The 23741-nt window shown below is 46.5% G+C and overlaps 1 protein-coding gene across 1 annotated transcript; it reads right to left on the reverse strand.

Annotated features, from left to right (window-relative positions):
- Window positions 1-220: 220 nt before the first annotated feature.
- LOC133385649 (dicarboxylate carrier SLC25A8) lies at window positions 221-23136 on the reverse strand. Its single transcript, XM_061629101.1, has 8 exons — window positions 22963-23136; window positions 20699-20853; window positions 11717-11946; window positions 9545-9752; window positions 7586-7780; window positions 6525-6626; window positions 4200-4380; window positions 221-2886 (listed from the first exon to the last, which is right to left on the reverse strand). The coding sequence occupies exons 3-8, from the start codon at window positions 11840-11842 to the stop codon at window positions 2772-2774; spliced, it is 927 nt and encodes a 308-aa protein (XP_061485085.1). The 5' UTR covers window positions 11843-11946; window positions 20699-20853; window positions 22963-23136; the 3' UTR covers window positions 221-2771.
- Window positions 23137-23741: the final 605 nt, after the last annotated feature.

Here is a 23741-nt window from a genome sequence, read left to right on the forward strand (position 1 = left end):
ACCAGCAGGAGGGCTGTTAGTGGCCACATACTGCTTATTTTTGGTGTTAGACCTCCAGAACATGAGCGAGATACTTCCAAAGGACAGCATAAAATCCAAATGTTGGAATTTATCCAGGTGCACATGTTTGCTTGGTTGATATAAGCCACAGTATGCATAGTACATTAGATATATTTGTGATGGGGGACGGGGAGAGAGATGTTGCACTAACCAGAATGGGTGAGCTTTCTACTTTAGCTTTATTTTAAAAAATGAGACGTGACAACACAAAGGTGTTTTTTTAAAAAAACAACAGTTCCATCACCACTTTGTACCATCACAAATAGCTTTACAGAAAGGTAACACACACAAAGCCTCAGGATGCATGTTCTCTAAAAGGTTAAAACATCAAGTTACCAGCCTGTAAGATGCTTCATTAAGCCCTGCAGAAAAATTGTTAAGGAGAGTCATTCCCAAGTCAGGAAACTGTAACAGTATATAGCTACATACGCACACACTACAAGGAGCGCCTGAGCTGCCAGACTGTGACTTGGAGAGACCTCCCGTTTCTTTAAGACACCTTCAGCAGAGGAGGAGGAGGTCAGATGCCCTTCTCCGCTTCCATTCCCATCAGCCAGGCTCTACCAGCAAGCTAGATGGCAAGTGGAAATTCCTTTTGGTCCTATTGAGAAAGAGCAGAAGGGAAGCCCACAGTGTCCTTCTCTCACACACATCTCCAGGGATGTTGGCCATGAAGCTTCTCCAAGTCACAAGTGTGCAACCCTTAAAAAAAAAAAAAAGGACCAGAGTAATTTTTTCCCTGTGGGATAGTGGTGGTAGTGGAAGCCTATATAAAAGATGCACCCATTATTATCCATTTATGGTGCCCAACAGAAGCCCCTCCCAGGGAACTACATCCATTCTTGCACTTAACTCCTTCACAGGTCTGGGCTCCTCAAGAGCTCGATTCCCAAATTCACTTCCCGGTGGCAAGGGGGTGGGAATTAGCTGTGAAGGCCTATCTTCTGCTCCAAGCATCAAAGGCAACCAAGCTCAAAGTCAGCTTCAAAATTTCAAGCAATGCTCTTACCAAAAGCTTTGGTCAAGAACATGCCTAGATCGAAAGGCAGAAACACCAAGGGAGGCTTCCTTGTTTTGTTGTAAGCAAATTCTCCGCCTGACTTGGTACAGAGTCCCACCATGGCTGCTCAATACGAGGAGAGCTTCAGGAAGTGACATTCAGCACCCTCACCCCACCACCCTCGGAGTATTGATCATCAGATAACATTAAAGCGAAAAGCTGGAGGGGCATGACAGCTGGAGAAAAATGGAAGTGCGTTCCAAAAGGCATCATTTTTCCAGGGAGTGCAAACACGCATACCTGCATTTGGTCCCACCGTCACCTCGTCAAACAGGTTTTCTATACTGTACAAAAACCTGCAACTCCCTTTTATAAGTGAACATGCACCATGAACAGCAACTCCCATTTCAAATCACCTTCCAACTCTGAAAACGCAGGAATAAACAATAGCCTTTTTATACCCTCCCCACCATTTATGAGCCCACAATTAGAGATCAATTTGTATCCCAAGCTTACAACTTTGTAGCTCAGTCTGCCATTTAGCCATCGAGGGAAATGCAGCTGGGTGATGCTGATGTACTGTGTTTGATCTCCCTTCTTAATATCAAATTAAAGACTGTTCTGATTATAATTACACTGATATCATAATAGTTGGAGATGGAGGAATATGCTGGCACTCTCGCAAGCTGTAAAGCCATCCCCAAGTTCTCTATCCCTTTGGGATCCAGTTTGCCTGCCGTGCCTTGCAGCTTGGCCTCGATTCAAAAGAGCCAAATTAGTCACAATAGTAGCAAATGTGTATGCAGGAAAAGGGCTCTTGCTGAATCCCTATGAGGTGCGGAGATTTAGTGCCGTGTGAATGGGAGAGTTAATCCCCTTCCAACCACTTTCATTTCCTGCCCCCCACCTCCAGTGGGTGTCAAAAAGCTAGAAGTAAGCCTTGCCTAGAGTAAATTCCTTTTAAAAAATAAAATAGATAAATAAAAAATGCAACGCTTTCCCTCCCAAATGCTCTTCTGCTACCCAGTCTGGACTGTATTTATAAACCCACAGCACCACCTTATAAAGAATCAGCAGGATCCAGACCGGATTTTGCCATGTCCAGTCAGATTCAGACGACTTCACAAGTGACTAGTCCTGACTCACCCAACCTGGGGCCCTCCAGACATTTTGAACTACAACTCCCATCAGCCCAGCCAGGCTGGGAAAGGCTGGGCCAGCCACTTGTGAATTATTCCAGCATCTTCCTTTCCTTGGGAAAACATGGCTCTGGGCAATTGGCCAGCGGATGTTACCTACTACAGCCTCAGTCAAAGCACTTTCTGTACAACAAATGTATAATTTTGTGTAATGTGTATGTTACATATAGAAAAGCTGGATGGGGGAGTCCACACAGCCCTCTTGCAAACTGAGCCCCTGCGGTCTAAATTCTTCAGAGCTTAATAAAGCACTCGCATCCAAACAGGCAAATCCGAAGAGCAGAGCTACAGAGAACGGACAACACCACATTAAGAACAAATTACTAAAATAGAGAGAGAGAAGCAGCCAAGCGCTCCTCCTCCTGATGAACAAGAAGTCACCGAAATGTTAAGACAAAAGTAGTTTTCAAAAAACACTATAGGGAAGGTTCTACAGATATGGGGGGATTCAAATTGAGGATTTGTTATGTGTGCACACGTCTAAGATCTGTAAACAGCACCCATCAACAGGCTCAGCAGGGGGCCTCCCAGGATCCGCGGGCCGCCATCATGGCGCGCTTCAGCTGCTCGTAGGTCACGAACATCACCACATTCCAGGATCCCAGCCGCAAAAACGAGGGTGTAAAGCTAAGACAGAGACCAGGAGCTAGTGTGAGACCCATTGGTAGACAGCAAGGTAAGATTCACCCAAAGGCACAAGCGCAATCCAAACAGCAGCATGGCAAGGCAACATTTTTAGGGGCACCCACGGAGGCAGTGGGGAACCCAAGCAGTGCTCCCCAGATTCCACCTTGGCCCCTGGCAAGTGGGCCTAGGTACACATCTGACGACGTAGCCTAGATGTCTTGGGTAGAACTAATTCTTTCCTCGCTGTCTTCATGAGGCTAGAATTCAGGATCACCCAATGAAGGAAGAGGGCGGCTGGTTCACGCACAATGCGTAACTAACGTGGGATTCAGTGCCATGGGGTGGGGGGTGGGGCCTGGCCAAGATAGCCTTAAAAGGACATTCAAGGGAAGCCGGGACAATTAAATAGCAATTGGCCATCATTGCTAAAATGGAGCCTGCATATTCAGAGGCAGTATACCTTAGGAGTAGCAGATACAGGGACAGGCAGATGCCAATTAATAATAATAATAATAATAATACCACCTTCCACAGGAGCCCAGGCAGAGCTTGGAAAAGTTACTTTTTTGAACTACAACTCCCATCAGTCCCAGCCAGTGGCCATGCTGGCTGGGGCTGATGGGCGTTGTAGTTCAAAAAAAGTAACTTTTCCAAGCTCTGACCAGGGTTGCAAGCAACAAGCGATAGCACAAAAAGAGCATCTTAAAAACAATTCAGTACAGATACAGACTGGGAAAAAGGTCTCTACCCCAAGAGGCTTATTGGAAGATGAAGATCTTCAGCAGACGCCAAAAGGCAACAGAGACGGTGCCCGTCTACGGATAGAAACACACTCACTGTTCTCCTCGTTCCAGTGTATCTCCACCTCTCTCTTCTGAAACAGGGGCCCACAACGCTAGTCAAATCCCACCCTTTTTTACTATAAAACCTGGTGGGGGCCCCTTGAGTGTTTTTTTTTTAATTCATCTTCAAAGAGATTTCACAAATAACCGGCAGATCAACCCATTCCCCCTTCAGGTGTGGCTAACGGATACGGTTTGCTCTGGAGACTGGTTGTCCTAAGAGTTGTGTGCTGCTCAACCGGGCAGCTTCCCTCTCCCCCCAGTTCTAAGGATGACTTTTCTTGGCAGCAAGGGAACCCGCTTCTTTGGGAGGGAACAGGAAAACACAGAGGCTCCCAAGAAACAGACAGCCTTGAGTCACCAGCACTGGGTGGTTGTGAACACACTTGCTGTCTCGCACCAGCACCCAGCTCCCAGCAACCTCATGCGTTGTGGAGAGCCCCTCTTTATCCAAGGGAGATGGATGCTTACCCTTTGTAAAAAGCCAGAGGGCCTTCCTTCTGAAGCATGGAGAGGGCGCACTTTACAGCACTTCCGTATTGGCCGGGGGCAGAGTTCATATATCTGGTCTTCACTACATCAACAGGGGAAGCAATGACAGTCGTGCAGAAGCCGGCTCCAAACGCAGAGGTGAAATGGCAAGGGAGGTTATCTGCAAAGAGGGAGTGGGGGGAAAGGAGGGAGGCGTCGTGAGTTGGGCAGATATTTTGCTAGAAAAACGAGGCCTATGCACAACTACTATGGTTCTGACGCAGGCTTGAAGCAACTCCCTAAGTTCCATGAGCCTATGTTAAAAAAATGCAAATGTACTGCCTTCAAGTTGATCCCGACTTATGGCAATAGGGTTTTCATGGTAAGTAGTATTCAGAGGAGGGTTACCATTGCCTTCCTCTGAGGCTGAGAGGCAGTGACTGGCCCAAGGTCACCCAGTGCGCTTCATGGCTGTGTGGGGATTCGAACCCTGGTCTCCCAAGTCGTAGTCCAGCACCTTAATCACTACACCACACTGAGCCTATGTTAACATTCCCATGTTAAATCATGGCCCAGAAATTATTTTTGGAGTCAGCCAAGAGCGAGGCATCCCTACAGATAACTTAAGGAAGTTGCCTGCAAGCAGTAGTCAGGCTGGTGGGGCAGAAGGGAGGACGCCCAAAGAGTAGGCGGACCAAGCCAGTGGCAGGCAGAGCCAACCAATTGTAGTTTTGCTCCCATCCTCCTTCTCCCTGCTGAGTTCAGCAAGGGAAACACTGAGAATGCAGGAAGAGGAAGCTGGCAGGTGGTGCCACCCCTGTGGGTTGGATGGAATCAAGGAGGCAGGCAGGTGGGAGCCGGCTGAGGACAGGCAGAGGGCAAATGGGGCACTGCCCCATTACAGCCTTCACTGCCTGCAAGTTTTCTTCGCAGAGGAGGGCCGGGATCTCTTCTCAATCATCCCAGAGTGCAGGACACGGAATAATGAGCTCAAGTTGCAGGAAGCCAGATTTCGGCTAAACATCAGGAAAAACCTCCTAACTGTTAGAGCCATACGACAATGGAACCAATGACCTGGAGAGGTAATGGGCTCTCCGACACTGGAGGCCTTCAAGAGGCAGCTGGACAGCCATCTGTCGGGAATGCTTTGATTTGGATTCCTGCATTGCGCAGGGGGTTGGACTTGATGGCCTTATAGGCCTCTTACGATTCTACGATTCTATGATTCGCTTTCCTATGCGGTGAGATTATATATATATATATTATGTACACGCACAGACACACATAGTCTTAGCATAAGTACAAATTTACCCTGTCAGGGATTCCAACACAAAGCTCCAGAACAGGCAGTGTGACGTTAAAGCACCTTGGACAAGGACTTGGGAGACCAGGGTTCAAATCCCCACTCAGCCATGAAGCTCACTGAGTGACCTTGGGCCAGTCACTGCCTCTGCACCTAACCTACCTCACAGGGTTGTTGTGAGGATAAAATGGAGAGGGAGGAGAACCATGTGGGCCACCTTGAGCTCCTTGAAGAAAAGGTGGGATACAAATGTAAATATATAAATATAAACAAATAAATAAAAGTGGCTACTGTTGAATTGCACAAAGCCCTTGTCAAATTATTAATACTAGTCATTTACAGGTGAGGCACACCAAGAATGAGAGAGAAGCGATTAGCACCAAGGCCAGCCATAGCAGAGATTTTTTTTAAAAACTATTTATTTAACTTATTAAATGCATATCCCCCCCCTTCCTCCCAGAAGGAGCCCAGGGCTGCAAACAAAAACATGAAAAGCACTCTAAAATATCTTAAAAACAAAAGACTTTAAAACATATTAAAACAAAACATCTTTAAAAAAAACTTTAAAAGCAATTTCAAAACAGATGCAGACTGGGATAAGGTCTCTACTTAAAAGGCTTGTTGATTTGAAATTGTATGTTTTGTAATTATACTTGCCAATATTAAACTATAAGAACTCTTTGGGAACATCCGCAAGGGTCTACTGGTAGATCCCAATCTACCTTCTGCCTGCCCCTGCACTACACAGCATGGGTGTGAAGAGCCTTTCCAATCCGGTATAGGCCTGTGAAAGGGCTGTACCACAGTCTGCACACTAGAATCAGCCTAAAAGCACACGACTTCCCCCAAAGAACTCTGGGTTCTGTGGTTTCCTCCTCACAGAGCTACAAATTCCCAGTACCCTTAGCAAACTACAGTTCCCATGATTCTCTGGGGGACGTTATGTGCTTTAAATGTATGGTATGAATCTGCCCTAGAAGGTTCCTGAAGCAAGAGTGTCCAGTCCTGTCCATCATTCCCACCTGTCATGAGGTTGTATTTCAGAAGGGCGTCCTTTATCAGGTCGTAGGTCACCAGTTCAGCACAATTCACAATAGCATTCCGGGTTATATTAGGGGAAGTCCCTAAACAAAAAAGAAGATGCAGCACATTTATAAAAGTGTAACTGGCAGCACTGGTTTACAATAAAGTTATGAAGTCAGAGGCCAGGCCACAGTACTGGATTCAGATTAAGGAGGTGCAGGTCAGGACCTCAGGTTTCATGCTGCTTCACTTAAAAAAAAAAAGCAGCATCCTGACTTAACTTTTATTTTCTTTTTTAAAAGCAAGATTCTAGCCCTCAAGACTGAGGGGGATACACATGGAGCGAGCTGCAAGAACCCAGAGCAGTTCTTCAATAATAAGAAGTCTGGACTAGGGATGGTGTAGAACATTCGCAGAATCAGATTTAGTATCCAATTCTGGGGTAATCTGAAAGTTCGTCTCATCGTTGAACAGGCTCTCCCTCTTGGCATGCGTTTGCAACTGTTAGCGACACCGTAATTTTTTTTAAAAAAATCCGCAACGAGAATTATGTCACTATTTACATAATTATTTTTGTAATCTGCTGCTGCTGTATACATTATATAAATATGCAGCAGCATAAAGAATAATGGAGAAAAATACATAATTTTTTGGAAAAATAATGGGGGGGGAAGGGAGAACGGGGAATCGCAATAACTAGTGGAAGACAATTTATGGCAAATAGGAACTGGCAGCCCATTTGATGAATTGAAAAATGGAACAGAATCAGAAAGCGAACTACATTCCTAGTCTGGACCATGATTTGTGGGGAGGGGGGGATAAATCAGAGGGTGCGACTTGTGGAGGACTTCCCCTCCACCCGCAACTTGAGCACTGATCTAGAACAATATCTTTCCAGTGATCAGAAGGGGATGAAGGCTGCAGCACAGCACCAGCCTCCTGCCCACACACCTAGCACAAATTGGCTCTCACGCATTTAAGGACTCAGGCAGCATTGCCCCCCTCCCGAGACGGAACGTGTCAGTCCCTTTAAGTCCCAGTGCCCTCAGCCTCTACCAACCTTTCCAGAGGCCTCTAAATCCTTCCTCTCTTGCAATGGTCTTGTAGGCATCCAGGGTTCCCTGGTACCGCCTGCCACCCTCCACCCGGGCTTGAGCCTGGAACCTCACTTTCACCACGTCTGTGGGCTGAGCCACGGCCACAGCCATCGCTCCAGTGGTGCACCCGGCAAGGAGACGGCTGCCGATGCCAGCATCTGCCAAAATCAATGAGAGAGTGGCCTGGTTAGAAAAGACAAAGAGAAGTAGAGCACATGCAACTTCCAACTTCTTGCAGAAACAAGATCCCCTGTTGAACATTGCTATGATAAGCAATGATGAAGCCTTGGTCCCCTTAAGCAAGCCTCACAAGCAAGCCCCTCCCCAATGTTAGTAGCCCACTAGTAAGCCCTTTGCAACACATCATTGACCTAAACCAGGGGTGGGGACACTTTTTGGCCCTGGGGGCCAGATCTTTACCTGGCCCCATCTTGTGGGCCAACTTCATCTTTCAACAAGCCTTTTAAGTAGAGACTTTATCTCAGTCTGTGTTGAAATTGCTTTTTTAGATTTTCTAATGCTTTTTTTTTTAATGTTTTTAAAGATGCTTTGTATTAAAGTCTTTTGTTTTTAAATGGTTTTTTTGTGTTTTTGTTTGCCACCCTGGGCTCCTTCCAGGAGGAAGGGCAGGATGTAAATTTAATAAATAAATAATAAACTTTGATAGGTGCACGGGGCAAAACACTTGTTAATCACATTGCCTAATGACATCACATGATCGGCAGGATGGATGTCCCACCCACTTGTCAAAAGCCCTTGGGGGGTTCCCAAGCTTGGGAACCATAGCGCAAGGTGTGTTGCCAGTCTTATGCAAGCCTCCCTGCACAGCTCCCTGGACAGGTAGAAAGGAGCCACGTAGGAGCCCTCTTTGAACAAGGCACATTCTTCTCCACCCTACCACTGATGGGCGGTTGGGGGACTGCCTTGCTTCAGCAGAGGAACAAAGAAGCTCACATTAAGCTGCCAAATGTTCCTTTGAAGCCCCACCCTAACTGCCTGGCACGTGACATCACGCATGATGGGTGTAGGACAGGTGGACGAGGCTCCCCCAGAATGGCTTGCTGGGCCAAATGGGGAGGCCTGGAAGGCCAAATATGGCCCAGAGGCTGGAGGTTCTCCACCTGCTACCGCAACATAAGGCAACCTGGCTGCATTTCATTTCACAAAAGCTTCCCTGCCTGATCACCTGAAGAGTAATTCCTACTCACCACAGGTGAGCAGCTGTTCACAAGTCTACCTTATATACATCTTCCGTGGCCCAGCCTTAGAATACCCCAAAGCTTCCTAAACACAGTCTTATATATCCTAAGACTTCCAGCTTGCAAGCGTAGGATTTCCTACTGGGCAAAATATATATCAGCTTCTTATTTATAAAGTCTGTAGCCCTTAAGGCTCTGTAGAAAGACTTGGAAGTATTTGGGAGAAATCCTGCAGCTGCAGCTGCCATGCTCAGCTCTTTGCCCCTAACAGAAGCAGAGTTGCTTGTTCTGCAGAGTTTAAAACTGGTCACAAGTTTCAGTTTCACTTCACTGCCTTAAGTCACTTTCTAGCCTCCACTCCTTCTAAGCCCATGCCAGCTTTTGGCAATGTGCAAACCCGAGGCTCACCACTGCTGGTGCACATGACACAACACCACCATGGTTTGTCCAGCTGGTCTTGGCAAACCAGATCCTGTCCCTGGCGGGTTTAGACAGGCCCTTACGCACCAGGTGTCAGGAGCCTCTCCCAGCCCTACCTGAGAGATGCCATTGGGGACTGAGCCTGGGACCTTCCCCAGCCCTGCAACACATTCACAGCCAAGCTGTCCATCTGGGTTTCAGCTGAAAGGCCGTGGGGTCTGGAAGCGAGGCTACCACGTGGTCCTCAGTCCTGGCCCCTTCCCCTCTCCAGGAATGAGCCCCGGAGGACGCCAGCCCACTTACACTCCGAGCCCTTGGTGTAGAACTGCTTCACCGAGTCGTACAGCCCGATGCGGACGGAGGCAAAGCTCATCTGGCGCTGCAGGCCGGCCACCAGCCCGTTGTAGAGGCTCTTGGGCCCTTCATTCCTCACCATCGTGGCCATGGTGCCAAAGACCCCTCTGTACTGCGCCGCCCGGGCCGAGGCAGCCAAATGCTTCTCTCCTTGGATCTGCTCGGGAGAGGAAAGGGAGGAGAGCAGGGAGGGAGATGGGATGAAGAGGCTTTAGGATGAATTGGAGCCCTGAGTGACTGAACTCAGGAGCGGCGCTGGCACCTGGTGTCGAGGGCAGCTGCCAGGGCCACCGTGCCTTGGAAGGGCCCAGTGCTAATAATGCCTGGCTTTGGCCCTCCTTTGTTGCTGAACAGGTAACCAGGCTGCTTTTCTAGCCACCCATTTCCCACAATGCCCCTGACCTAGCATCTTTCCGGGGCATTGTGGGTAATAAGAAGGGTGGCTAGGCACAGCTGCTTGAAGCCACTTGGGAGTGTTGTTGTTGCTGACAGAGCTGACTGAGGGGGAAAGGGGCCCACCACTCTGCACAGGACTTTTCTCAAAGCTTGAGCTGGCCCTCCTTGCGCTGGAGGGCAATCTAGGTTCCATCCCCAGGAGAGTGGAGGAGGAATATACCTCCCCTCTTCTCCACGGCTGGCCCAAGACAATATGGCTGCTCAGGTAAAGCACAAGATGGCGCTCTCTCCCCCATACCATACACAGAATCCAACTGAACTGGCAGCTGACCATACAGCATATTCAGCTCTGTCCTCCAACAGGTCAGGGAAGGTTTGCAAAAGGTTAAGATTATCTTTGCCACACAGCCTCCTAAACCTGCTTGTCCCAGTTACTCTCATCAAAGCTCCTCCTCTTCCCAATTATGGTGCGGAGAGGCCATAATTTAGAAACTGTTATCAGATCTACTGACGATCAGATTTACTATTTCCTCAAAGACTGCTCAATCAAAGGGTTCAAAAGCCTGGGGAGGTGATGCAAACCAAGCAGGCTCTAGCAGCTGGTTAGTCACTCTCTAGGTCAGAGTTCATCATCATCACTGTTTATTTGTATGCCACCTTTCCATAGTATTTTACGCACAAGGCGGCTCACAACATGAACAGGAAAAAAGTTACACAATTCACTGTAAGAAATAAATTCAAATGGTCAATAAAAAAAATCTTACAAAACATACAATAAATTGATACATCCTTAAAATTCCTAATAAAATCCAACAATAAAATACAGGAGCATAATCCCAGTAACAGCAAAACAAAAAACCGACCATCAGAAAGTAAACTTTTACCCAAACAGAAGCCCCTAAACAACACCCCACAGTCAAGGTGGTTTCTGGCATCTTCAGGTAGTGATACCTTTTGTAGCTGCAGTCAGTGAAGGCCCCGCCCTTCCAGGCCAGGTGGGAAGAGGCCAGCAAGCAGGGAGAGGGTCTTGCAGCCAAGAGAGTTGCTGTTTATTCCAATTGTTTGTTTTCTGCACTGATAGACTCAACACAGCAAGAGCCCTGCTGGATCAAACCAAAGTCTAGCATCCGGCTGCCAGCAACGTTCCCGCTCTCTTCTCAAAGACACGCGTGAAATCACGATAGCGAATCTGTAACTTCTGTGGCTGCTGCTCAGTGTGCACATTCACATCAATCCCCTGAGAAATATCTGATGCTCCAGGGAAACAGGTGAATGAGAAGCGTTTCTGCCAAACCTTTATCCCCAAGAGATACAATGGCCTTCTTCACATATTTTTCCTACAAGGCGCCAGTGTATAGCACTCAGGTGAACTTTACACGCAACGTTTGTTTTGGTAGGTGTCTGTTGTTCCCATCACTGACATCAAATTGTCTGTTGAACTTCGACTGCTGGATTAGAGGGCTGCAGAGATGCTAGTAACTTAACCCATTCACTTGCAAGGTTACATGCAACGCTCTGGCAGGGCCCCTAGCACAGGCCTGCACCAGGAAGGGAAAACTGTAAGTTGTACTTAAGGGGACAACGGATACACTTAATTCACTGTGCATGAAAGTAACGAGGAAGCAACAAGGCAAGCATGCGTGGTCACACGCACACGCCGTGTGTAGACCTGTGTGAGGAAAGACATGGAAAGCAACCTTCAGGCTTACATCTACAGGGGCTCACCTGCAATCTGACTTTTGCTGTGTCCAAGGGAAAGGTGATCAGGTCTGCAATGCAGGCAGCTGTGCCAGCTCCAACAAACTTCACAGTGGCTGTGGGAGGGACATCAGTGGGCTTGAATCCAACCATTCTGATCAGCTGCAAGCTGGTTGTATGGAGATGAAGGAAGCAGCAAGGAACACTGCTGGGTGCTGATGTAGCAAATAGACAAGACCAACAAACTCTGCCCCTGTCTGGGAAGAAGAAGAAAACCCCTCCTTACAATCCAGATATAAAATATGGAATAATGTCTTTGGTCTATCAAGAATATCCACCCTACAGATGGGAAAGCCATGGATTACCCATCTGGGTCTACACATCATGACACCCCAAAAGTCACAGAACCAGCAGTCTCTGCTGCAGAGACATCATTAACCTCAAGGCCTCCTGACACATCTACACAGCCATAAACCTGGGCTTGCCTGCACTGCTCCTTGTCTTTATACCGCTTCTGCATTTTATTTTACTTTTCAGTGAAAGCTGCCCCAAGAACTCTGGTTGTGGGGCAGGCTCCTCTTGGCTGCTGCTAGGCAGACAGTAGCAAGAAAATGGAAATCAGAAGGAATGGTTCCACTTAACGTGGCAATATGCTTTACGGGAAAAAGAGTCAGAGCAAATATTTTTATTTTTATTTTATTTTATTTTATTACATTTTTAGACCGCCCTATAGCAATAAGCTCCCAGGGCGGTGCACAGCATAATAAAACAGGTTAAAATACAAAAACACAATAAAACATAATTAAAAATTTTCAATTTTAAATTCAAATTTTAAAATTTTTAAAATGCCTGGGCGAAGAGATAGGTCTTTACCTGGCGCCGAAAAGATAGCAAAGAAGGCGCCAGGCGTATCTCATCAGGGAGGGCGTTCCATAGTTCGGGGGCCACCACTGAGAAGGCCCTAGCTCTAGTTATCGTTCTCCGTGCCTCCCTATGCGTTGGCATAGCACCAAGACAAGACAATGCGGAGGATGACTTTTATGGCCAATGGTATGGGCTCATGCAATGGGCCAAAACCGGATCAAACAGATCTTCGGCTCCAATTGCTTATAGAACTTTATAGAGAAACTTGCTGGGCTGAGATGCACGCACACAAACAAATCATCTTGAACCTTACAAACTTTACCCATTACAGGAGAGAGAAAAAGAAAAAAACCTATTTGTCATGTATCACAAATTCACAGGATTATGTCACACCATGGATGGTTGTTGTTGTTAATGTTAATACTGCAAAAGCAAATTAAAAGATTTTTTCTAAAGGAATCAATAAATAGGGGAGTAGGAGACCTTCAGATGGCAGAACGAGTGGGAGAGAACGTCACAGAAAAGGATTAATAAACTACTCTGTGCTGCTTTTAACTAATTGTAATTGGTTTTTCAACGTATTTCTTAATTTAAAATAATAACATTTGGACAGTACTGAGCTGGATGAACCAATGGTCTGACTTGGTATAAGACAGATCCCTATGTTCCACTGCGTTCAGTTCTGGTAGTGAAAACGAGTCCTCAGGCTCAGGATATCCTTAGGGGCACCCTGTGCTTTCAGTCTTTTGCACTTGACTCTGGCTGGGAAACATCATGGGGGTCTAGGAAAAACCCAAAGTCAATTACACAAGCATGGCATCTGATCTTCTCTGATCCCAAGAAGGTGACTTTGGTTCCTGTCATTGCATTGTCCAGAAATAACTGAAAGTGGGCGAGTACTTGCAGGTCCTGGACTCCTACTGATGACTAAGGCATTGAAATCAATGGGCCAGGACCAGGGCTGCTTGTTTTGAGTGTCCCTACTTCCTCCTGCTGGGGCTAGACAACAGTGTTCCGCTTCTCACATTTTCAAGTTTTGCTTAGTTGAAGGCTGTTGCCCTAACAACATGTGTCAAAAAATAGCCTCAACTTCCTTCTGACTGGGCTGGTGCCTAAGCAACTGACAAAAGATATCAAGGTTTACGAACATAAGGACATAAGAAGAGCCTGCTGGATCAGGCCAGTGGCCCATCTAGTCCAGCATCCTGTTCTCACAGTGGCCAACCAGGTGCCTGGGGGAAGCCCGCAAGCAGGACCCGAGTGCAAGAACACTCTCCCCTCCTGAGGCTTCCAGCAACTGGTTTTCAGAAGCATGCTGCCTCTGACTAGGGTGGCAGAGCACAGCCATCATGGCTAGTAGCCATTGATAGCCCTGTCCTCCATGAATTTGTCTAATCTTCTTTTAAAGCCATCCAAGCTGGTGGCCATTACTGCATCTTGTGGGAGCAAATTCCATAGTTTAACTATGCGCTGAGTAAAGAAGTACTTCCTTTTGTCTGTCCTGAATCTTCTAACATTCAGCTTCTTTGAATGTCCACGAGTTCTAGTATTATGAGAGAGGGAGAAGAACTTTTCTCTATCCACTTTCTCAATGCCATGCATAATTTTATACACTTCTATCACGTCTCCTCTGACCCGCCTTTTCTCTAAACTAAAAAGCCCCAAATGCTGCAACCTTTCCTCGTAAGGGAGTCGCTCCATCCCCTTGATCATTCTGGTTGCCCTCTTCTGAACCTTTTCCAACTCTATAATATCCTTTTTGAGATGAGGCGACCAGAACTGTACACAGTATTCCAAATGCGGCCGCACCATAGATTTATACAACGGCATTATGATATCGGCTGTTTTATTTTCAATACCTTTCCTAATTATCGCTAGCATGGAATTTGCCTTTTTCACAGCTGCCGCACACTGGGTCGACATTTTCATCGTGCTGTCCACTACAACCCCGAGGTCTCTCTCCTGGTCGGTCACCGCCAATTCAGACCCCATGAGCGTATATGTGAAATTCAGATTTTTTGCTCCAATATGCATAATTTTACACTTGTTGATATTGAATTGCATTTGCCATTTTTCCGCCCATTCACTCAGTTTGGAGAGGTCTTTTTGGAGCTCTTCGCAATCCCTTTTTGTTTTAACAATCCTGAACAATTTAGTGTCGTCAGCAAACTTGGCCACTTCACTGCTCACTCCTAATTCTAGGTCATTAATGAACAAGTTGAAAAGTACAGGTCCCAATACCGATCCTTGAGGGACTCCACTTTCTACAGCCCTCCATTGGGAGAACTGTCCATTTATTCCTACTCTCTGCTTTCTGCTTCTTAACCAATTCCTTATCCACAAGAGGACCTCTCCTCTTATTCCATGACTGCTAAGCTTCCTCAGAAGCCTTTGGTGAGGTACCTTGTCAAACGCTTTTTGAAAGTCTAAGTACACTATGTCCACCGGATCACCTCTATCTATATGCTTGTTGACACTCTCAAAGAATTCTAATAGGTTACTGAGACAGGACTTTCCCTTGCAGAAGCCATGCTGGCTCTGCTTCAGCAAGGCTTGTTCTTCTATGTGCTTAGTTAATCTAGCTTTAATCATACTTTCTACCAGTTTTCCAGGGACAGAAGTTAAGCTAACTGGCCTGTAATTTCCGGGATCCCCTCTGGATCCCTTTTTGAAGATTGGCGTTACATTTGCCACTTTCCAGTTTGCAGATGATCTTTTGGGTGGGTGGGGGTGGAGAGCAAAAGAAAATAATCTGGATTTATTTTTTTAAAGTGTATGATGTTCAAGCAGCCACCAGACACATGCACAGCAATAGGGGATTCCGGTTTGGTTTTAAGTGACTGGAAGAAATTCCACTTTAAAGTGAAAGCCAGTGCAGAATGCAGCAGCTCAACCACTCACTGGGGTAGAATATCACCAGCATGTTACGCTGCTGTTGAAAGAATTGCACTGGCTGCCCATTACCTGCCAGGTTAAGTTCAGGTTCTGGCGTACAAAGCCCTATACAGCTCGGGACCAGGATACCTGAAGGACTGTCTCACCCCTTATATACCCAGCCGATCACTGCGCTCTGCAGGTGAGGGCCTCCTGCAGATACCATCTTATCAAGGAGGTAAACATAGGAAGCGGACCTTTAGTGTAGTGGCACCTATCCTGTGGAATTCCCTCCCCTTAAATATTAGACATTATTAAATATTGTTATCTTTTTGGAGTCTACTGAAGACTTTCCTCTTTCAACAAGCCTTTTAAGTTGAGACCTATCCCAGTCTGCGCCTGTGTTGGAATTGCCGTTTTAGATGTTTCTAAAGCTTTTTTTTAAAAAGATATTTTAAAAAATGTTTTGTTTTATATATTTCAAAGTCTGTTTTTAAGATGTTTTAGAGTTTTTTAGTGTTGTTTGCTGCCCTGGGCTCCTATCCGGAGCAAGAGTGAGATATAATTTAAAATAAATATCCAATCAATCACTGCACTCTGCAGGTGAGGGCCTCCTGCAGATACCATCTCATCAGGAGGTCCGTTCTGTACAGCATTGGACCTAGGCCTTTAGGGTGGTGGTCCTAACCCTTTTGGAATGTCCTTCTATCACCTATCAGACAGGCACTGTCTCTATTGTCTTTTCAGCACCTGTTGAAAACTTTCCTCTTTCAACAAGCCTTCTAAGTGGAGGGGTTTTTTTTAATCCCAGTCTGTTTCTGTATTGGATTTGAAATTTATTTTTATACAGTACGGCCCCGCTTATACGGCGGGTTAGGGACCAGGCCCCCGCTGTAAAGCAGAAATCGCCATAAAGCGGAACCCCATTGATTATAATGGGGCGCGTCGTGCGAAAATGCTGTGAAAATGCTGCAAAATCGCAAAAACGGCTTTAAAATGGGGAACTTCCCGCCGCCGCATTAGCGGAATGCGAAGCACTGGTAAGCAGGGCCCTACTGTATATGCAATTGCTTAATATATGTGTTTATTTGATTGGGAAATCACTTCACAATGCTTCATAAGAAGTGATTAATAAACGAACTAAAATGATAATAATAATTTAAGTTGCTGAAGGGAAAGCGCCATCACAGTCCAGCCTACCTCACAGGGTTGTTAGCGTTATGCCTGTGTGTGTTGCATTAATAATCATTGGACACATCACTGCTTTGGTTTTCCTTGGTTGGTTCTGAACTAACATGCACAGAGACAGCACAAGTTCAGAATGGGTTGAATTTGGACATAAGGCTAAGCCAAAGCAATCTTTGCCAACCTGGTGACCTTCAGCTGTAATGGTTGGGGCTGATGGGAGTTCTAGTTCAAAACATATGGAGGGCACCAGGTTGGAAAAGACTGGCTTAGTGACACAAAAACAAGCCTAGTCTCCCCCTGCACTCACATACTACCCACAATCCTCTCCTCTGATGTAGCCACAAGAAGACTGGAAGCTTCCAGGTCAAATTAACAATAGTTTAGGACGTCATCCACACCCTAAACTTTGGTTAATCATATGGTTTTCTGAAACAAGACAGCTTCATAAATGACAGTTTAGAAGTGGCTCGTTTCAAACAAGTCATAATTAAGATTAACCACGATTTGTCAGGTGAGGATGACACAACAAGCTGCAGTTAATCTAAAGCAGAAGCAAAAGCTTCCAGACGCTTCCACAGGAGCACAAGAGTAGCCTTGCTGGATCAGGCCAAGGGCCCACCTAGTCCAGCATCTTGTTCTCACAGTGGCCAACACTATACTCCAAAGGGAAGCCCATAACCAGGACTTGAGTTCACCTCTCTCTACTTGTGATTACTAGCAACTGATATTCAGAGGCATACTGCATCCTACAGCGGAGGTAAAACATAGCCATTATGGCTAATTGCCATTGATAGCCATTATCCTCCATGAATTTGTCCACACTAGTTTTAAAGCTGTCAAGACTGGTGGCCATCACTACATCTTACGGTAGAAAATACCATAGCTTAACTATGTCTTGTATAAGGAAGTTCTTACTTTTTACTGCCTGAAGCATTTCCTGAATCGCCCAGTACTGGAAGATCCTAGGTTCTAGTTGTTATGAGAAAGGAAGAAAAATGTCTCTGTCCTAGTGATCGCACTGAAGAGAAGGGGTGTGGAGAAGCCCACAAGTCTAGAGAGAAGCCAGGGTCATCCTCGTAATGCTAAACTATGGTTTACACCTAAACCAGCACAATGCCACTGTGCACTCCTGAGGACACAAATACTACTAGACAGAGAGTAATTGAAGAGGCTCCGTTCCCTAAGAACACTGGGACAGACAAGAAACTTTGTCCTAATGATCTTCTTGCACAGATCTGAAAATCTGATACGAGACATCCTCTGCAGATAATACAGGTAAGACTCAAGTCCACCAGGGTTAAGAGAGCCATGCCAGAATCCTGCCTTAAAATGATGCAATCACAGCCCAGTTCCTAGCATGTCGTAGAGGCTTCTGTTGCAGCTGCTCTAAACTTTATCAAAGATCCGTCGCCATGGAAAATGTCCGAGGGTTATCTATTCGCTGCTCAAACCGAGTCAGCAATAACCAGAACTGAGCTGAGTCACACATTTCACGTGGGAAGCAGGAAAAGCTCTCCTATATAGTTTCACAGCTTCCTCACTGAGCAGACTACAACAGAGACGCTCCTTGGTACCAAATGCAATCTATTATTTATCCATTTATCTGGGCCAGTCAGCATGTGTCATTTACCAGAACTCCTCTATGCATCAGTCCCATCAGAGAGAGAAAAAAATTATATATAAATTTTTTAAAAAGCTTCGGAGGAGGTTTTTGTTCAACATTATCAAGGTGGAAGATGGGAAGGCAGCACCCAATCCAATGCAGCGAGTGCAAAGATTTATGCTTGCACAACATAACTTTCCTAGTCTCCTCCCCACGCCCTTCCCAAACCTGCTCCAGAGGGTTGGGGAACGTCCAGAAAAGATTTAGGGGGCACACGAGGGGGGAGGAGTTCTGTTGCACAAGCATATCTCCTTGCGACAGTGGAATGAGTGACTGGGCACTACACTCAGGATTCTCTCCCCAAATCTCAGGACCCCCCAGACCACACCCCTCACCAGTCCTGCTCTGTGGCCCCTCAGCTGCTTTTGCCTGACTGAACTGCATCCTTGACCTGTGATCACGCACCCTGCTGGCCCGCACACAGAGAGAGATGTGTGTGTTTACAGGTAGAAAACCCTGGCTTTTGCACAGCACACGGCACCAGCTTTCTCCCAGCCCCATGCTGTGGCACCCGTACGACCTTAAAGAGAGTTTGCCGTTATGATTATCTTGCAGTACACTCGACCACAGCCTTCGCCACCCTGGTGACGCCTTCCAAGAGTGTTGGACTACAATTCCAAAACAATTCCCTGTGGTCCCATCAGCCGCAGCATCGTGTGGCCATGCTGGCTGGGGAGATGGAAGTTGAGGGCCAAACCACCTGCAGGGCTCCAGACTGGCAAATGCTGCTCTGTGAGGTATACCAGCACCATGGATTTGAATAACATACACTCGCCAGGAACTGCAGCAAATCGATACCTGCTGTTTGATCAGTGCAGGAAGAACAGGGTTTGGTGGGCGGGGGGTGTATCTTCAGCAATGGGTACTCTGACTCCACCCCCAAAAGATTTATTTTCATACAACTACCTCTGCAGCGCATTTTCCTGCAGAGATGGCTTAACATTTCAACCACTGCAAAACAAGGCTTTGGGCATTATTGCTTGTTTAGTACCGAGGGAGGATTTGTTAATTCCTAAAGTTTTCAGAGTTTTGCTGAGATCATGGGAATCTGGCCTCACAGGAACTGGCTAGAAGAAAACTGGTTTAATTATCATAGCCAGAGATCACATCCGTGGGTGTAGTCGTCCAGGGTCTCGGGGGATCTTAGACTCATTATTTTTTTTAGGAGCAGGGTCCCAATGTCTCCAGCATCCTTCGAGGCAATCAGCATGACAGGGGAGTGTTAGCCACTGGAGAGAGTCTTCTTATATGCTTCCTTAATTTTTCCTGCTGATTGGAACCAATCAGAGTGAAAGGTGAGTCAGCCACTGAGAAGACTCTTCTCAGTAGCTAACACTCTCCTCTTTCCTGATTATTGGCTCCTAGGGATGGCTATTCTGATCTCATTCTCAACCCCACAGCAAAAAAAAGGTGGGGAGGGGGCATGGCTGTGACTAACATGAAGGGACCCTGCATTTCTGAATTTACCACTATGCCACTGATCACATCAATATGGTGAAATACCACTATAAACAGTGGAGCCTGTTGGCTCCAATGTCAGTGCGGCGATGAATCCTCTCCGGGTTTTAATCTGAACTTTCAAAGAGCTGTCTAAGGTGCTTTCAGCTGTTTGAAAGTTCAGACTAAAACCTGGAGTGGATTAACTGCCCAGCTGACATCAGAGCCACCAGTCTTCACTGATTAGAAAAGGTTTAAACAGATCAGTTACACCAAGCTAATATGCCAAGAAAAAAAGGGGCTTTTTTTCATCCTGGATATGTTATGAACAGAGTAAGCAAATGTTTGCTTAAGTTATTCTGCTATCCATGGACAGAGGTAAGAGGTTGTCCAAGGCAATTAAATCCTTTCTGGGGCAGTTAAATCCCATCACACCCCTAATGAAAATCCACCAAAGCTGGGCAGGCTGAGTAGATCACAACAGGTGCCGTCTGCACATTTTCAGACTTAATGTATATTGACTTGCTAAAAATGAAAGCAGAAATATTTAGTTCTCAGAACATTCATAAATCATTGCCAATTCCTGTAATGTGTGCAATAGATGCCTAGAACTGCAGAACAGACTTGTGACCCATCAGGTGGCTTTGGACAAGTCCCAGATAGAGATTCTAAATTTTAATTCTGCATATTTTTTTCTCCTGCGTCTGGTATTCATGGTGAGCAACAGGATATATGGCCCCAGAAATCTCATTAAAGCAAGCTCTCTATAGCTTTTGAGATTTCACCCACATATGTCCAAACATATCTTCACAAGCAACCAGGACTAGAATCTTAAAACTTACTTTTTAAAAGCTTCAATTTTTAGGAAGAACAGTATTGCAACCAACACCCCATTTTCCCATCCTAGTGTGCAACTGCAGCATGCACAGCTGCGATTTACACCCTACTAGTCCTCAAAGTTGTCGCTTGAGCCTTATCGTTACCTTATTCAAGTATATCAGGATGCCGGCAGCTTGATCAGGATTCTCTAAAGGTATCCCGTTCGTCAAAATTGTTCAACACCACCACAGTCCGATTCCCTTTACTTTCCATAGAAAGACGGGCTGAAAGGCGACACTTAATAATCATACTACTTATCCTGCAGAGACAAAAAGAGCAGAGAAAAGATGTCTGAAAGTGGGCCAACGGCTCAGGTTTATATTGTCAGTATTACAGAGGGATGCAAAATCTAACTTCTGTCAGCCATCACTAAACCCTCCTCTGCCCTTCCCACACAATTTGCATTAAGAGCTAATAGGCATTCACAGCTCATTTGAGTCCAGCAATCCCCAAAGACAGAACCAGTTTAGACTGGCACCAATTGCCTCTTTCCAGCTGAAGCACAGGAAATAAAGGGCCATCTTCCAGGAAACCAGTGCAAGGAAACACCCAGTCAACCCCCAGATTTGGGTGAACTTTGCAACGATAATAAATTAAGAGGGCATGTAGCAGCAAGAGGCACTTTGTGAGGCGTATAATCTCCCTTGCAGGAGGTAGCCCAGCTTTTGCAAGACCTCATTAGGCAGCCACACTTGTAGCTATCCTATCCACCCTTTGGCACACCAAGATGGAAGACAACAAGATCAAACGTATCTCCACGAAACGTGAGAAATGTTAATAGCCCAGAAGTAACCTGCAATCAGCCTCAATATAAAGATGTGCAAAAACAGGTCACCGCAAGCTTTAATAAGCCCCTTTCCTCTGGCAACTTTTTTTCTTTTTAGCCAATGTGGTATAGTGGTTAAAGTGCTGGACTAGGACTCCCCACTTGGTTATGAAGCTTACTGGGTGACCTTGAGCCAGTCACAGTCTCTCAGCCTAACCTACCTCATAGGGTTGTTGTGAGGATAAAATGGGGAGGAAGAGAACTATGTGTGCCACCTTGCGCTCCTTGGAGCAAAAGGGGGATATAAATATAATAAATAAGTGATCTTGGGAGTGCAGCCCAACTTGGCATAAGGCTTCAGGAATAATGGCTGGCCATGTGCTGATCTCTTAATAGGCCACAGAAAGAGGCATCCCTTTCTGATCAACCCAGGAGAAAAGGATGGGGCGATTTGTCGATCTTGGTTTCTCTGCATTTCTCACCTTTCCAGTCTTAAACTCAGTTCTCCACCTTTGCACGTCAGTTTGTGAATTTTCTTTTATGTCCTCATGAAAACTCATCAGCATTTTACTCCAATTTCCCCCCAATATGCTATATAATGCATTTTCACATTACCATCACTAATACATGCATTTTTTATGCAGACCTCACCCTACAATATGCAATTTTGTCCAGCTTGGAGAACTGGATTGCAAAGTTCGGAAATGTACAAACTTCAAAGGACGGGAGTATTGTGGCTCTCACATTGTTTTGTAAAACGCAAATTAGGCAAATTCGCCTTTAAATATGAACTGAATTAAATTTCTCCTGCATCCCTAACTAGAGGGAGAGTCTTCAGCGCCTTCCCCCAGCCTGGTGTTCTCCAGGTGATTCTGAACTACATCTCCCACCAGTCCCAACCAGCATGGCCAATGGCCAAAGATAAGGGGGGGCAGTAGTCCATCAGCATCTGGAGACCCCCAGGCTCTGCCCCATCCCTCCCTACAGAGTTGAGATCAAGCCCCATCTACCCTCCCCAGGCTTATGCAGAAAACATTTTCTGTCACTGTTAACTGGCCAATATGCTAGAAAAATAAGTGTTTATTTGTAATCCTAGCCCGATTAAACTAGGATTACAAATAAACACTTATTTTTCTAGCATATTGGTTTTCCTTCCTCATATTCCCCTGGTTTTATATGCTAGCCACTTTCTGCTATTGTTAACTGGCCATCGGTAATTGCACATTTGTGTTTGTTTAAAATTGTGTATATATAAACCGCTTTGATTATGCGTGTGTCAGAGAGAAATTGGGGTATACAACAATTTAAATACATAAATATGCAGAAGAAGGGAGTAAAAATTAGGCAGGGGGAGAGAAACAAGGACTCCAGGGGAAATAAGTGGGGCGCGTAGCCTATGCCAAGCATTACTCTTAAGAATGGCACAGAGAGAGAGAGAGATGCCTGCTGGCAGCTGGGCAGAGCTAGGGGGCTCGACTGCCCCCGCAAGGGGCAAGAGGACCTCACCCCAGAGCAGGGACCCATCACAGCATCACCTGCTACAGGCAGGTTGCAGTAGAGGCAGCAGGGAAAGGGCCCTCCGCTCCAAATCCGGAGACTCACCTAATACCGAAAACACCCGCGAGGGAAGCAGCGCACAGAGAGTGTTGGGAGGGAGCGCCCAGATGCGGCGGCGATGGGCACGAAGAAGGAGAAGGCGGAAGGCGGCGGCGGCGGCGGCAGCGACGGCAATGGTGAGCGAAGGCAGGACCGGCACAGCCCGCCGCCGCCTTTTATGCCGCGGTGCCGGCACCTTCCCCGCCCGGCTTGCCACGCCCACCCCCCGCCCCGAAAGGCTGGCTGGCCCTCCCGCGGCCTCAGCCCCAGCGCCGGCAGGATTCAGCGCCGGAGCGGCGTCAGGGCCAAGAAACAAAGAAAGCAGAGCCCCACGAAAGGAGGCCGAGGTCTGCCAGAGAGGGTGCGCGCCCCGGGACATGTGCAGAGTGTGTTTCCCTTTCGCACCCCGCGTAACGCCAACGCGGGAGGGAGCATGCCGAGTCAGCGGGGGACGGGGTCGCTTTAGAGCCCGATCCGCGGCACCGACCTCCAACGGAGGCTGGGCCGGGCAACCAAGAGGTCTTCCGTATCTTTAAAAGTTGTGCAGGGGGAAGGGAGAATTCCACCTTGTGGTTTTTCCCTTACAGGGTTGCAAGAACATCTGCACTTGGCTGACTTTCTCTTCTCCTAAAGATACAGGATCAGTCTCAGGCCCTGAACCTGGCAACCCTAGTTATATGTAACATTTGTCACTCAGAGTAGACCCACTGAAATTAATGAACACATCTTTCAATGGCCTGCTTTGAGTATAACAAATGTTAGATATAAACTGCTATTCCACATCT

Source organism: Rhineura floridana, chromosome 5 (genome assembly GCF_030035675.1).
Source record: "Rhineura floridana isolate rRhiFlo1 chromosome 5, rRhiFlo1.hap2, whole genome shotgun sequence".
Taxonomy (NCBI): Eukaryota; Metazoa; Chordata; class Lepidosauria; order Squamata; family Rhineuridae; genus Rhineura; species Rhineura floridana.